Genomic DNA, 16,244 nt, shown 5'->3' with positions numbered 1-16,244 from the left:
ATGCGCTTGTACCCACCATTGCATTCTAAAATTTTAATGCCACATTTAGAATGTTGTGACACAACCTTAATATCATACCTTAATGCAGAGATTGTATAAGTAAAAGCACAAGATGTCTCTAAATACATCTCTAAAATGCATCTAAAGTGCACGATAGTTTTCTTGCATTTTATTAAATTTTTACAATGCATATGTGTGCATGGGCCTGCAATGTATATGCTTCTTATTATGTATATGCATCTTATTTATTCAGGTAAAGCACCAAAGAGGTCAAGCAGAGAATGAAGTCCCTGAAATCCACATTGATCAAACAGAGGCTAATGAATTAAATAAGTATGTTGTTTGCTCTTTTCTCAGTATGTTAGATTGACCTCTTATGTATCCATCTGTTTGGGCTAATGTAGCATTCATACAACCAGGATGTGATGACAGAAAGAGACTATTATCAGAAGTGGGGATTGGCAAATCAGAATTAGTGAAAACTCTGTCTAGATAATGACTCGTTGCCCTCACTCTGCAAAGTTCTGTATGAAATCATTACATAATTTTTTTGTAACATATATCTTATTGGACAAGCGGGATTTAGTCGGCATCCCGGCGTCGGGATGCCGGATCACAGAATACCGGCAACAGTCGGAATTCCAGCTCCAGAATCCTGACCGCTGACATCCCAACAGTTAGTTTTAGGATTAAGGGGAGGTTTAGGGTTAGAGGTTAGGGGGAGGGTTAGGCTACAGGTGGAGTGTTAGGGTTAAGCTGCAGAAAAGGTAGGTTAGGGTTAGTGGTTAGAGTCAGGATACTTACCTAATCCTGTTGTGACTATGACTGTCGGGATGCCTCTGTCTGTATTCTGACTGCCAGGATCCCATACACAACCTGGACAAGCCTATGTCTATTGCACCCAGAGCCGTAGCTAGACTTTTTGGTGCCCTGTGCCAGAAAGAGCATTGGCGCCCCCCTCATTTTTCAAAGGGACATAATGCACCCAATAAAGGGCCATGGCTTCATGGGGAAGGGCCAGGGAAGAGATAGGGGAGGACAGGAGATGCTGGGGATGAAATAAGAGGAAGCTACAAGCAAGAATGATAATAAACAGAAATTTGACTGGCCCAAACAGCGCCCCCTGACCTGTGGTGCCCTGTGCGATGGCACCGGCCGCACTACCCTAGCTACGGCCCTGGTTGCACCATAATAGGTAGCATCATGAGATAGTATTTTATAATAGTGACCATATGAACTAAGCAATAAGCAAATGAAACACCACAGCAGAATGTGCCACATTACCCCACCAACTCACATCATTCTTTATGTCAGTGTGCCACAGTCAGAGGAACAGAGCAAGATTGGTGCACTTGGCTATGGGCACATAGTCATGTAATGTCTCTAAGAAAAAAAAAAAATACCTGTTCATATGCTTTTTTCATTAGACAGTTGTTTATATTCCATAATAAACTTTACCCTTTTACATGCTTTCCAAAAGATTTTTACTGTAATCTAGCAAATAAGTAGAATGTGTGATCTTGTTTTTTCCTAAAATGCTATTTATTTATCATTGCACAGGATACACTAGAGGCTTATTAAATTTTTACATTCATATTTCAGAAACAACAATAAAAAAATGAAACTTTTAGTAAATAATTAACAGAATGTAATTTGCTGATATTTGTTTTTTAGTATGCTACAACAGACATCTACAAATGTAAAATAGAAGTTCTCAGCAATACCTGGTAAGTTATGAATCTTTTGTTGTGTATTTTGTTGATTGTGGACATATTCGTTTAGTACTATGATGTTTTATTGCCAAATATGTTGCTTTGTTTAAGGCATGATAACCAGAGGATATGGAAGCACTCTACTTTATGTCATTCTTTGGGGCATATACAGTAGGCATACGATTTTTGCAGCAAAAATTACCGCTGCCATCTCAACCATTATTTTCATTAACGCCGGTATGCACACTCCTAAGTTCCACGCTATCAAGTTAAAAAATTGGTTGCAGTAATATTTACCACAAAAACTTGCATCCAGAACATGCACGGGAGGTTGGAACGGGTGGTAGTGATGGTGAGTACCATAGGTAGGCGTGGGGGTGACCTGCACATGTGTAAGTGTGCGATAAGTGTGATATACAGCTGTACCCTCTGTGAGGAAGTAGTTACATCAGTTATTATACCACCCTCATCCACCACGAGCACCTTTCTGGCCTCACTGCTGCTGTTGTAGCAAGCGGTATACTTCAGACATTGTACCCCTGCACGCACCCAGCACCCCTGTGACTGCCCCAGGTGTACCCCCTTTTACAGCTGGAGAAAGTGGGTGTCCCTAGAGGTGCTGTGGACCCAAGAACATGACAGGGAGGAATGGGCAAGCAGTAGCCGGTTAGTGATTGGAGAGATGCAGTGTGGTATTCCCACTGCAGGACAGCTGGGCAGAGCAGTAGAGCCAGGCATGGCGCCCGCAAATGAGAGCACTGCTACAAGAGTGCCCTGGAGAGTCCATCTGGTTTACCTCTGTCGTCCTCTCTCTGGCTTACTGCCGCAACCCAGGATCAGTGGGGATGGGGCAGTAAAGAGAATGCACAGGTCCCCGAGTTGCTGCTGCTGGTAATGCTGCTCTGCAATCTAATTATTGGACCAATTAGGCTATTTGGAAACTTCCAATTGCCTAATTAATCATTAGAGGGTGGTGTCAAGGGGTTCTAAAGCAAGTCTGGCTTAGAAGAGAGATTGTTTTTTTAAATTTTTGTACATGCTCTGGGGCTGCGAGAAAAAAGCTGTGGTAATATATATTAAAATTACAGCAACTGATTTTCTCCCCAGCAATTGAATACTAAAAAACCTTGCACCACTGGGTTTTTACAAATTTCTCCTGCATATGCATATGCCCCCTTGATTGAATTAAAGACAGGATAAAACCATATACGACAGTTTAGACATACTTGCTGGATACATGAAAAGGCAGCAACCACTTGCTAGGTTCTTTCTATTTCATTATCAATAATGTTGATCTTAATCAGACAAGTTACCAGTTATTGTAACATGTAATGTAGATCCAGATGACTACAATTCTCTACTAGAATCAATACAATCATTGTCAAACTGTTTGTTTAATATATCTGGTATAGGCAAAAGAAAAGCCTATTGTTAGGTATGCATTAAAATTTGTCTACTGTTGGATCCCCTGGTACAGTAACTATTTGATTTTGTGCAGGAAAATATAAAAAACTTATACTAAGTAAAGAAGTACAAATGTAAAAATAATTAAAGACCCTTTAAAAACGCTAAAAGCACAGCGAAACGCGTGCCGGGAAATGGGGCGTTTGTACTCAGATCTAGTGTGACCTGCCCTCTTGAATATCAGAGTTGCTTAGTCTTTTTTTGTGTAAATACACAATCACTGAATGAATGTTGTGTAAGAGAGGGGAACGGCTAGTGCAGTGTTATTAGAATCTACATGTGATAACATATGGAGGATTGTTCCAAAACATTAGAAGCTTCCCAGCCATGTAGTAAATAGTATTATGGCAGACTGTATTCAGTTAAAGTGGTTCTTATAATTTCAGTACTATATTAAGAGATCTATTTAAGGTACTGTAGCCATATTAGACTACAGTAATATCATTAATAAATGGCACAGTAGTATTCTGGCATTATATCATAAAAAGCCGCTTTATCAGGAAGCACTTTCTCTAGAAATGTATATATATATCACAAACCTCACAAACAATCCTCTATGATGCTTGAAATGAACTGGTTGCTCTAAAGACCATATCTCATTCAGTATGGCCAATCACATACGTATGTTTGGCAGAATTGCAATGTGTGCGGCCAGCTCAATTCTTTCACCATGCTCATATTGCACATTACCCTCTAAGATATTTTGTCATTTATGACTTCATGTTACTGTTGTTACTATCTCCCACTCATTCATGAACAAATGTATTAGAACTCAATTCTTAGGTGATATTAGTTAGGTCTGTACATCTTGAGCTGTCTATTAGAATCAGATCTTGACAAAACCAGGACAAGACACCACATAAAAACGATTTTTTTCTTATTAGAGCATTTAATAACATTTTTGTTTTGTTCTTGAACATGTTTCACTAATTTAATTTACTGTAACTCATGCCAGTTCCTTAGTAATTACACTTTCAGCAGACATATACTGTAGTTAAAAATACTTATGTAGTATATAACATTGTGTTTACAGTGCATTTTTCTCAAAGAGGATATCCATATTCCACAATTAAAACAGATTTCTTAAATAATCTAAAAAGCATTTGTGCTAATTTAATTAACCATCCAACTGACACAGTTTTTTAATTACATCACATGCTCCCTGGCGGTAATGGATTGCTGCCTCTGCTAAAATCTTAGGAAAACAGACTTTGCTACCACACCCTGCCAGTTGCAATGCAGATTTATCCCTACAAAGTATAGCATCGCTTGCCACTTATTAACCTATAGAACATAATAGAGTTGCAATTGTTAATCATGGTGCTAGTATGCTCTGGTGGGGTAGATCTGCATTGACAATGTATGTCTTAAGTGGTTGTGTAATCATATGTCATGCTGTTTGACAGTCTCAACACTAATACCTCCAGTAGTAATGGTATTTCTAGCTAATAGCTGGGAGGCTTTTGAAATGTGTTGCCACATCATTCCAGCTGGGCCTTGTGTTTCCAACACAGTGGCCGTTTGTTAAATTCCTCAGGCTTGGTAATATTTTACAAAATTATCTTTCAGAATCATACTAATCATGTAATATTTTAATACAGCCTTCCTAATAGATGCCCATTTATATATTTTTTAACAAAAGTGTAACCTTGCTAAATTCACCAAACTTTCTTCTATTGATAATATTCATCCATGTTTTTTTTTTATCTACAGGTTACAGCACTATGTTTGTTTTCTGGAGCAGTTAAAAACAGACTCTTACCCTTGTGATGCAACAAACTATTATTGGACTCCATTGTGATAATGTAGAGATGAATTCCATCATTACAACTAAGTAGACTACCCTCACAGGGATTTGTTTCTCCCTAGACTGTTTATTGTGCACATTGAGGGCGAGGGACACCTGTGAGTACAGGCGAACAGAGAACCATAGCTACGCCAAACACTAAAAGCCTAAGGAAATGTCTGTGGTATTATCCTGCCAAGATGAAAATCAAAACAATTTTTGGGATCACCGGAAAATGAGTTGTTTTTCTGTTTGGATTGATCCAGCTGTTAATCAGCATTGTGTTCCAACCATCCATCTGCATCCATGAGACAGACCAAAATGTACTGTTGTTTGAGTCAAATCTGTGATCTTAAACACTCCCTATTATCCTGGCTTCAGGAATATGGTCACTGCATGACAAGAACAAAGCCCAGTGACAGTATCGTGAAGATTATTCGATCATGTACGTCCAAGTTTAGCACAGGAGTCAGGATCTACATATATACTTTTTTTTTTTTTTTTAAGTTCACATAATAAATATATTTTTTTATATTGGAAACACATTTCTGTACATAGAGTATTATAATATGTACCACTTACATTGAGTTGGTGACTCTGGTGGCGTCATGGGCCTAGTAAAAATAAACACATAATTATTTTAAATAATATGACAAAAATATGAATGACATTATCTATTTAACTTCACAGTGAATTATTGTGGTTTAGTGCTCATTGCAGTCATACAAAGGATAAATGCACAGTCTTTGTACCACAAAGAATGTTTCTCCAGAGCATTGCCATGGGAAATTAGTGCTGGTGCTGGAAGTCAGAGTATAAAAAATAAATACATTCAGTTTTGTACTGAATGGCATAAGAAAGTGGTCTGTATTTATATGCAATTTAAATTATTTATTGCAACCATTTACTATAGCAGAAATTTATGATCTTAAATACTTTATTACAAATCTGATGTCATAACATAAATAATTAATCTTACAGCATATGCCAGTAGTAACATTTGCTAGTTGTGCTTCAATGGAATCTGTTATAATATTTTTCTCATGTTATCCTGTGAATGTTAATACTGACATGAACCGATGGTAATCTTTATTATAAGTACACCTGCTTTTTTTAGTTTCATGTTTTTTTTTTCAACAGAATTGTCAATATATTTTAAAAATGTGATATTAGTAGAAGGAAAAAATATTGCTGAAAAGTGTTTTGATATATACATTTGTGTGTGTATTTTTCTATCATGTACAGATTATCAATCCTTTTTCATCTCCTGGAGTGTAGCCATATATATATATATATATATATATATATATATAAAGTCAGAAATCCACTGCACTCGCCACTCCTAGATTTGGGGTGCAGACCTGCACTCGCCATTCCCAGGACTGGGGTGCAAGTGGCCTGTGACCACATTGCTTAAATGAATAAAAACAGAAAACCCAGCACTCACCATGTTCAAACACTCACAATGAGTGAGTGTTTGAACATGGTAAGTGCTGGGTTTTCTGTTTTTATATATATATATATATATATATATATATATACGGTATGTCACTATGTCACTATGAGTATGGAGTTTGAACGAGGGCTATTTCAATAAATGGACAAAAGGGGTATTTGCCCCAGACCCACAGGACATTAGCTCCTAATTAAAGCTAACCTGACTAGGGTATACACTAAAAGTGGTTCTTTTTCAGCCTCATGGTGTTCTAGTAAAACAAGAAACCACATTTTAAAGTTTTGGTTCTCTTCTTTAAATTTATTTGCCCATGAAAATCCTAAAAAGTGTAACATTGATGCTAAACTGAATCTTTTTAAACTCTACCACTTTAAAATCAATTTTATTAAATCCCCTCCATTCAGAATAATAGTAATAATAATTGGGAAGGGATGCTGCCAATAGGATAGCTGTTTTTGAAAGGTTCCCTGCAGGGGAGAGCTGACACATTGGCTGTACTTGAAAGTCTAGAGATTCTATATTGGATGTCTCATGTTACAAAGACAGCTGAGTAGCACCAAAGATGAACAACAGATGTCCCGATTATATGAAATGCTGGGTCCCTACTGAAGGGAAGGCATTAAATAAAAATGTAGTTATGTCTTTAAATCTAGTTGAAGTTATAAAATGATGCAAAGATTTAGCCGGCCAGATATATATTGCTACTGTACTTGTGTTTTGTAAATGGTCAACAAATGTGGTATTTTCCCTGGGCCCACAAATATGCCAAAACTGGTCTTGGTTTAGACAGGCACCTCTGTCTAGTTAGAACATATCAACCATCCTGGATGGCAACCTAGATGGCAGGTATTGGGTGAGTTTAACCGTGGTGACCAATGGAGACTGTGACAGGAAGCCAGGTAAGGATCATTTATAGACAGTGCACTCAGTAGCTTACTTGAATAAAATATTTTCTTTATTTCTAGTTTAATATTTGAAAATAAAAACATTTTTGTTTCTGCTTACCAAGGAATAGACCTTTCTTGTGAAGTACTGTAATATATATACTAGAAAAATATATTAACCTTTAAGCGCTGAAGGTATGTTGGCAGTTGCAGCCGTCTGAATAAACTCAGTGAGGTTTATAAATTGTAAGGACAAAGAAACATATTATGACATATATTTGCCATTAAAATTGTGGTACATTTAAAATAATTTTTTTAATAGTACTGAGCGTTACCATAAACCTAAACTTTTATTTACCATCTAGACTGTGTTTGCTGGGTTCAAGAGGGTCTCCAGCCAGTGTAATGGACCACACCATAGTTATGGGGAGATATATCAAGCCTTGGAGACAGATAAAGTGAAGAGAGATCAATACCAACCAATCAGCTTCTGTCATTTTACAGACTGCTTGAAAAATGACAGAAGCGGATTAGTTGGTACTTTACCTCTCTCCACTTTATCTCTCTCCAAGCTTTGATAAATCTCCCCTTTAATCCTCCTCTTCCTGCTAAATCTTTTTGAAGGTGTCACTCTCCTTAAGAACCTACTGGTGTGGCATGGTACTGTTTGACTTGTTTACAACTCAAAAAAGGGTTCAAATTAAGTGGAAGTTCAGGTTTTCTTTTAGTCAAAACCAGATTCTTTACTGTGTTACATGATGCTGTCAACATGAAGGCAAACCACAGTAAGGTATAGGTATTTGAAATAAGAAATGGCTAGATAATGCAAACAAATACAAGTAGTATCTCCTAGTCTGATATTTCTTTTTTCTATTTTTGAAGAAACACTTTTTACATTTCTATTTTGTAATGACAATAAAAATACATTCTAGTTACCAGCAGTGTAACTGTGTAACTGAACCAACAGTGTAATCCTATGAACAGCTAGAACTTTATTAAACTTCAGGGAAAGGTAAAAAAATGTGTTGAGCATTGCTGTAGTCAGGTTTTCTATTACGATGTATTCAGATGTCGGCAGAACGGATTGTAATCTACTAAACCAGTTGCTTTTTTTTTTTAAATGGGATTACTTTGAGCTGTACAGTGATAGTTTACTTTTTAACCTAAAATTTAATAATTAAAGTTGATAAAGACTATTCACATACTGCATATACAGTGACAGTTTTATTGCAATACATAAAAACACACTGGTTTGCTGTGGTTATTCGCAAACTCCACTTCTGTGGGACTTTTTTGTTTGTTTTTCTTTTTACTTTTTCATTTTCACTTCTAGTGAACAAACATGTCTAGATGAATGATCTTATACTTTTCAAGCATTTTTTATACACTTTAATGTTATGTGAAAGTGTAATAATGCATGAAAGAAAAGAACATGTTGCTTTCATAAAACCTGAAATGAAGCAATATAATGATACAGTACTTTCTTCTACTTTAAATGTGCAGATGCGAATGAAACTTATTTTTATGCAAATGTTAAAAAAGCGAAGTGCATCATGTTTAGGTATATACTGCATTGTTCAGAAGCTACACTCCCAGATGGCCCTGGTAATCATTTCTGCTCACCACTTTTTAAAGGATGTGGTAAGGTTGTGAGCAGGAGATCCAATCAGAAGCTGCAAATTCCGTACTATCACCCTCCTGTCACCATCCTAGTCTTGGTACTATTTTTGAGACTAAGATATTTATTTTACACCAGCTTTGTTTTTTGCATGCTAGTTAACAGTAGACATGATCATCTACAATCTATAGTAGAATTCTGAAAAGCCCCTGACTCTACCATTAGGCTTGATTATTAAGTGGTATAATGCTCTCTTGTGAATGGATGTACCATTCTTCAATATACCCATTCTGTTTCAAATAAATCACTGATAGATATTTGGACAGTTTTAGATATTTTGTCACCTATGAATTAAATTCAATGATAGTTTCATGAACTGCAGATTAACAAATGCTTAAGAATTGCATTTTACTAAAACATTCCTACATAATTTAAGTAAATAGTTAGCCAAATGGTTGATTTACTATATTTATGATTTTAGAAGGTGTATACATTTGTAACACCCGCCAACCTTGATCTCCTGTAATTTTTGTACCAAAATCGTGTCACACTGAATAGTTGGGTAATATACAATACAGTCTTTGGCTGAAGCATAGAAAGCGTGTATCTCTTTTTTCAAATATTTTTTTTTAGTTTTAGACAGTTTGCTACATAAAATAATACTACAGAATGAAAAAAAAATTTCAATCTTTGGATTATTTGGAGAACTGGGAGAATTCACCCAAAGATTTATCAAAACTTGGAAAGAGGTAAAGTATCAACCAATCATCTTCTAACTGTCATCTTACAGATTGTGTTTGAAAACTTGCAGTTAGTAGCTGATTGGTTGGTACTTTATTTTTCTCCAATTGATCTCTCTTCAAGATTTGATAAAACTTCCCGTAATCATTTATTTAACTCCAGTCATATAGTGGTAAATTTTGAAGCACAAAACAGGCAATGAGTTGTGCTAAAAAAATTTCTTGGCAGCACCAACTGCCTCAATTTGTTGACATATGCCAAAATTTCTATGGAATGCATACAGTAGGTTCATGGGGGAAAACAGCGGTTTTTGAGAAGTTTGCAGCAGTTGAAGGGAAAATTTGGGTGGAATGAAGGCATTCCTTACAAAGTATGAAATAGGTGAACTGGTGTACCTGGCTTTGTATAGCAATGCGAAAATTACTTTTTCATCTATGTAAAAAGAACTTGATTTTACTACCAACTTTAACTTGGTAGTAAATGGGATGAATTGTATAGCTTCCAGTTACTCTTCTGCAGAGAAACACATTTCTAGACACACCTTGAACAATGTAATACAAAGCTTCAAACATACAAATGTAATATGTAACAAAAATAGCCCCAAAGTTTCAAAAATGATTTAAGCCATAAATGAAGCTAAACAAATAAATGATATACCAGAAGTGGCAGTTCTAAGGTGGTAGGAGCTTGGATAGCATGTCTCTTCAGATTTTTCCACTTCTGTGCAGACCAAGGTACCCTTCAAGGGGTAAATTTACTAAAGCTTCTAAAATAAAAGTGGTGTTGCCCATAGCAACCAATCAGATACTAGCTGTCATTTCTCTATTGCAATGTAGAAAATGATAGATATGATCTGATTGGTTGCTATTGGCAACACCACCACTTGTTTGTTTTAGAAGCTTTATTAAATCTACCCCCAAGTGAGAGGAACATCCTCCAAGAGGTAGTATACTTTGATGTATGCATGGTTGACAACATAGGAACTCAGCTGGTTGGACAAAAGGGTTTTGCACTGCACATTGAGTCCCTTTTATAAATAAGTTCCATTGTGTGCATTGAAGTTAAAAACAAATGACATATGCTATGATATAGTTAATATAAAACACAAAGAAATCCCTCAGATTTAAATTTGGAGCTGAAATAATAAACTACATTTAAAGTGATATAACACATTTTTAATTGTAGGCCAGGTCATAGATCTATATGTTTGCCTTTTAAATGTACATTTAGAATTTTAGGGTTAAATTAATGCATTATCATAAAACTTCATGACCAAGATAATCTAAATACAATATTTCAAATGGTAAGTTTATTTCAAAAGATGTTTGTGGCTTGTAATTTATTTGCATTGAAATGAATGACAAATTCGCAGATGAACCTTGCACATTATTTTTGTTTTTTTACTATTTACGTTTATTACGCTTTTATTTTTCAGTGTCATATTTTATTGTTAGTCTAAAGATTCAAAAGAAATGTATTTTAACAGATCCAAAGCATTACCAATTGCCTACTAGTCATATGAATGTAAAATATAATCAAGCATTGCCATTTTTCTTTTAACTGGTGGTAAGATTGTAATATATATATATATATATATATATATATATATCCAAAAACTTTGCCATTGTTACTGATGGTAACATAAATTAATGCTTCATGGCACTTGAAAATATTGAGGATGTTTACAGCAACAGTGCAGGTATCAGCAGTATAACCATTTGATTTTATGGTTTGGATAATTATATTCTGACTGCAGGCCAAAAGAAAAATAATGATAGACTTTTATATATTGTGATATGTTTATATTTGTTTTTACATTTTATGTATGTCCAGATTTATTTTTTACTGGTTTGAATTTGGTATTGCTTTGTATACATATACTTTATTGTTATAAATAAAGAATTCTATGCACTGCCATAATTCTGGTGTCTATTAGTTTTTACAAGACACAAATGCACATATTGTGGAGCTGTTAACATAATCTAATAAAATCATGCTTACCTACTCTACCAGAACATCTGGGAGACTCATGACTTTTTGGGAGTTCCATGGACTCCTGAAAGAATAGGTGACCCTTCTGCACCCCGTCCACTTCCTACTAAAATGGGTAGGACAAGAAGCATAATACTGTCAATATGCTGCTAATCTGTGAGAATTTTTTAATCCTGGTCCTGCTCCTGTGGCATTATGTAGCAAGGGGGCATGGCTGAATGACGAGAATTACAGAGTGCTGATATTATATATATATATTAGGGGTGTGCACCGGCCACTTTTCGTGTTTTAGTTTTGGATCTGGATCTTTCTTCGTGTTTTGGATCTGGATTGGTTTTGCCAAAACCATCCCTTCCGTGTTTTGGGTTCTGGGTTTTGTGTTTTGGATCTGTATTTTTTTGAAAAAAAGCATAAAAACAGCTTAAATCACAGAATTTGTGGGTTTTTCTGCTCCTATGCAATTATTAACCTCAATAACCTTCATTTCCACTCATTTCCAGTCTATTCTGAACACCTCACAATATTGTTTTTATGGCCAAAAGATTGCACCGAGGTAGCTGGATGACTATGCTAAGCGACACGAGTGGGCGGCAAAAAACACGTGGTCCATCTAAGAGTGACACTGCAGTGGCAGACAGGATGGCAGTTTGAAAAACAAGGCCCCAAACAGTACATACTGCAAAGAAAAAAAAGAGGTGCAAGATGGAATTGTCCTTGGGCCCTCCCACCCACCCTTATGTTGTATAAATAGGACATGCACACTTTAACAAACCAATAATTTCAGAGCCAGGGTCTGCCACATGACTGTGGCTGAAATGATTGGTTCGTTTGGGCCCCCACAAAGCAAGCTGGCAATTAATGTGTCCCTGCAGAAACTGGCTCTACGGAGGCAAGATGTCGTCCTCATCCTCCTCATCCATCGATTCCTTGGATAAAACAGGAAAAAGGGATTTAGGTGTCCCTGGACTGCTTACGGTCTTAGCCAAAGTTTCTGAACTTGACAGTAACTTTTTATGAACGCGCTGCAGGTGCCGTATAAGGGAGGATGTTCCTAGGTGGATAACGTCCCTACCCCTACTTATTTCACCTTTACATATGGTACATATGGCAAGACAGTTGTTGTCCGGATTTGGACAGAAATATTGCCAGACCAAAGAGGTGGAATGTTTGGTCTTCTGCCCAGGCATGACCGTGATGGGCTTTTTCATCCCACGGACAACAACTGTCTGCCCCGGAGCCTGATTTAAACAAACAACATCACCATCAGAATCCTCCTCGCCAACTTCCTCAGTGCCAGCTACACCAGTATCCTCATCCTGTTGTACTTCAACAGTGACATCTTCAATTTGCATATCAGCAAGTGGACTGTGGGTGCTCCTTTCAGCACTTGCAGGGGGCGTGCAAATGGTGGAAAGAGCCACCTCTTCCCGTCCAGTGCTGGGAAGGTCAGGCATCGCAACCGCCACCACAGTTGGACTCTCCTTGGGGATTTGTGATATCTTCTTAGAACGCACAGTTCTTCGCTGTGCTTTTGCCAGCTTAACTCATTTGATTTTTTTAGCGGGAGGAGGGCTTCCATCGTCATGTGAAGCTGAACCACTAGTCATGAACATAGGGAAAGACCTTAGCCGTTCCTTGCCACTCCGTGTCGTAAATGGCATATTGGCAAGTTTACGTTTCTCTTCAGATGATTTAAATGTTTTTTTCAAGGTCATTTTCCTGAACTTTGTCATTTGGGATTGTATGTGCCCTCTACTATGACATTGGGCATTGGCCTTGGCAGACGACGTTGATGGCATGTTATCGTCTATGTCATGACTAGTGGCAGCAGCTTCAGCACTAGGAGGAAGTGGTTCTTGATCTTTCCCTATTTTATTTTTATCGGAGAAAGTTTGGTCCTCCATTTATGTTATATTGATATATACGTGCGGCTAAGGCGCACACAAACACAGAAAATAATTTTTTATTTTTGTTGGAGACTAGTGCACTTTGTGGGTTACACCACCCTTTAAGAAATGAGCCAGCCGGCCCTTTACTTATGGGACACAGGCGCACGCTTGGTGCTGCTTCTTCGTTGATGTACGTGCAGCCACAGTGCACACAATTCACAAACACAGAAAAAAAAAAATTATTTTGTTTGGAGTGCCCTTTGGGGGTTACAGCACCCTTTAGCGGTCAATCCAGCCGGCCCTTTATTTATGGGACACAGGCGCACGCTTGGCACTACTTTGTTGATGCACTTGCGGCTACTGCGCACACAATTCACAAACACAAAAAAATATATATTTTTATTTTGTTTGGAGTGCCGTTTGGGGGTTACAGCACCCTTTAACGGACAAGCCAGCCGGCCTTTTACTTATGGGACACAGGCGCACGCTTGGTGCTGCTCCTTTGTTTGATGCACGTGCAGCCACAGTGCACGCAATTCACAAACACAGGAAAAAAAATGTATTTTGTTTGGAGTGCCTTTTGGGAGTTACAGCACCCTTTAGCAGTCAATCCAGCCTGCCCTTTATTTATGGGACACAGGTGCACGCTTGGCACTACTTTGTTGATGCACGTGCGGCTACTGCGCACACAATTCACAAACACAAAAAAATATATATCTTTATTTTGTTTGGAGTGCCCTTTGGGGGTTACAGCACCCTTTAACGGACAAGCCAGCCGGCCTTTTACTTATGGGACACAAGCGCACGCTTGGCGCTGCTTCTTTGTTGATGCACGTGCAGCCACAGTGCACACAATTCACAAACACAGAAAAAAAAATTTATTTTGTTTGGAGTGCCCTTTGGGGGTTACAGCACCCTTTAGCGGTCAATCCTGCCGACCCTTTATTTATGGGACACAGGCGCACGCTTGGCACTACTTTGTTGATGCACGTGCGGCTACTGCGCACACTATTCACAAACACAAAAAAATATATATTTTTATTTTGTTAGGAGTGCCCTTTGGGGGTTACAGCACCCTTTAATGGACAAGCCCGCCGGCCTTTTACTTATGGGACACAGGCGCACGCTTGGCGCTGCTCCTTTGTTGATGCACGTGCAGCCACAGTGCACACAATTCACAAACACAGAAAAAATATTTTTTTTTTTGCACTTGGGGGGAGCACCCCTGATGGACAGAGCACCCCCTGGACAACACTACAGCACCCCTTTAGGACTGGGACACTGCACAGGACTTTGGAGTGGACACAGCCCCTATGGACAACTGACTGCACAACACAGTCCAGCCAGCCCCTATGGACTTTAAAGGAGTGGACACAGCCCCTATGGACAACAGCAGCGCAGCACAGTACAACACTACACTGCACTACACTACCCTACACTACACAGCCCAGCCAGCCCTAACTCCAACCCTCCCTCTTCACTGTCCACAGCCGAGTGATAAAATGGCGCAGACGCGGGTACCTTATATAGAATCCAAAACCCGCGAGACCCGGAAGGTGGGATGATGACGTTTTGCCTCGATTTCAGATCCGAGTCAGGCGGGAAAAGTCGAGCCTGACTCGGATCGGCTCGGATCGGGGGGGTTCGGGGGTGTTCGGATTTCAGAAATCTGAACCCGCTCACCCCTAATATATATATATATATATATATATATATATGTACAATATCCAGTCTCCTGGATTGGAGCACTCTCCAAGAAGGCAATTCAGAGTCTCTGTTAATTCAAAATTGTCATAGTTTAATCCAACAAATTTTCAGAAAATTGCCATATAAATGATTTGTCGACATTTCGGTTCCAACGCGAACCTTTTTTAAGACCGGCAAACAATGTATAAATGCACCATGTGTACATAATTCAATGTTACATCATAATCAATACAAACTGAAAGTGTTGTAATACCAATAGAGTAACAGAAAATACAAGACGCAGTGACACAGTCTATCAGGCTCTATATCTAATCCATGAAAAACCAACCAAATATGTACTTAAAAGTGTAGAATAATAATATACATACACATACATACCATATTAATCTTCCAACTGTGACAGCTATAAATGATAAAAGGCTTCATGTGTTTCAGCCACATGCACAATAGGGCTGCAATCCACAACAGTCCTAGTTTCTTCACATCACAGATACCTATACAATGAAATATCAATGGAGTGAGCACTATCATACACAAAAAGACTATGTTATAAGGATAGATATGAGTGGCAATAGCCCCACAATCATACTAGCCTCTAGTTCATGTTTAACCTCTAGTTTCCGGTGCCTCACTAAAAAATGGATATATGACAAAACGGGCAGCGCTTACAAGGTTTATGTGACAGCAAGCTCCATGTACCACAGCTACATACCCAATCAGGGTTACATTCCACAAATGTCCCAGCTGGTATACACCAAGGATACCTATGTTAATGAAATATACAGAACCTGTACCAAAACCGTGCAGTAATTGGCATGCCCAACAATCTTAACTAACAGTGGTCATTAATCAACAATAGATAACAATGTCCCACTGGACAGACAAATGACACAACCGGCAGCACTTACCAGATCTGTAGATGCCCCACACTCCGCTACCTATGCTCCAGTGGACAGACGAACTCCGGGAACAACAGACTGCACACGTGTGCATAC

At 38.1% G+C, this 16,244-nt stretch overlaps 1 protein-coding gene across 1 annotated transcript in view; it reads left to right on the top strand.

Moving 5' to 3' along the window:
- The window catches only part of KITLG (KIT ligand), a 69,703-nt gene extending 63,836 nt beyond the window's left edge, over positions 1-5,867 (top strand). Inside the window, exons 8-10 of the mRNA XM_088453809.1 lie at positions 254-333; positions 1,675-1,727; positions 4,890-5,867. Of these exons, the coding sequence (XP_088309935.1) occupies positions 254-333; positions 1,675-1,708 (114 nt within the window). The 3' untranslated portion in view covers positions 1,709-1,727; positions 4,890-5,867. The remainder of the gene's footprint in view (positions 1-253; positions 334-1,674; positions 1,728-4,889) is intronic.
- The last annotated feature ends 10,377 nt before the right edge of the window (positions 5,868-16,244 follow it).

Source organism: Taudactylus pleione, unplaced genomic scaffold (genome assembly GCF_031769625.1).
Source record: "Taudactylus pleione unplaced genomic scaffold, aTauple2 ptg000040l, whole genome shotgun sequence".
Classification (NCBI taxonomy): Eukaryota; Metazoa; Chordata; class Amphibia; order Anura; family Myobatrachidae; genus Taudactylus; species Taudactylus pleione.
This window is presented reverse-complemented; position numbering and strand designations above follow the sequence as displayed.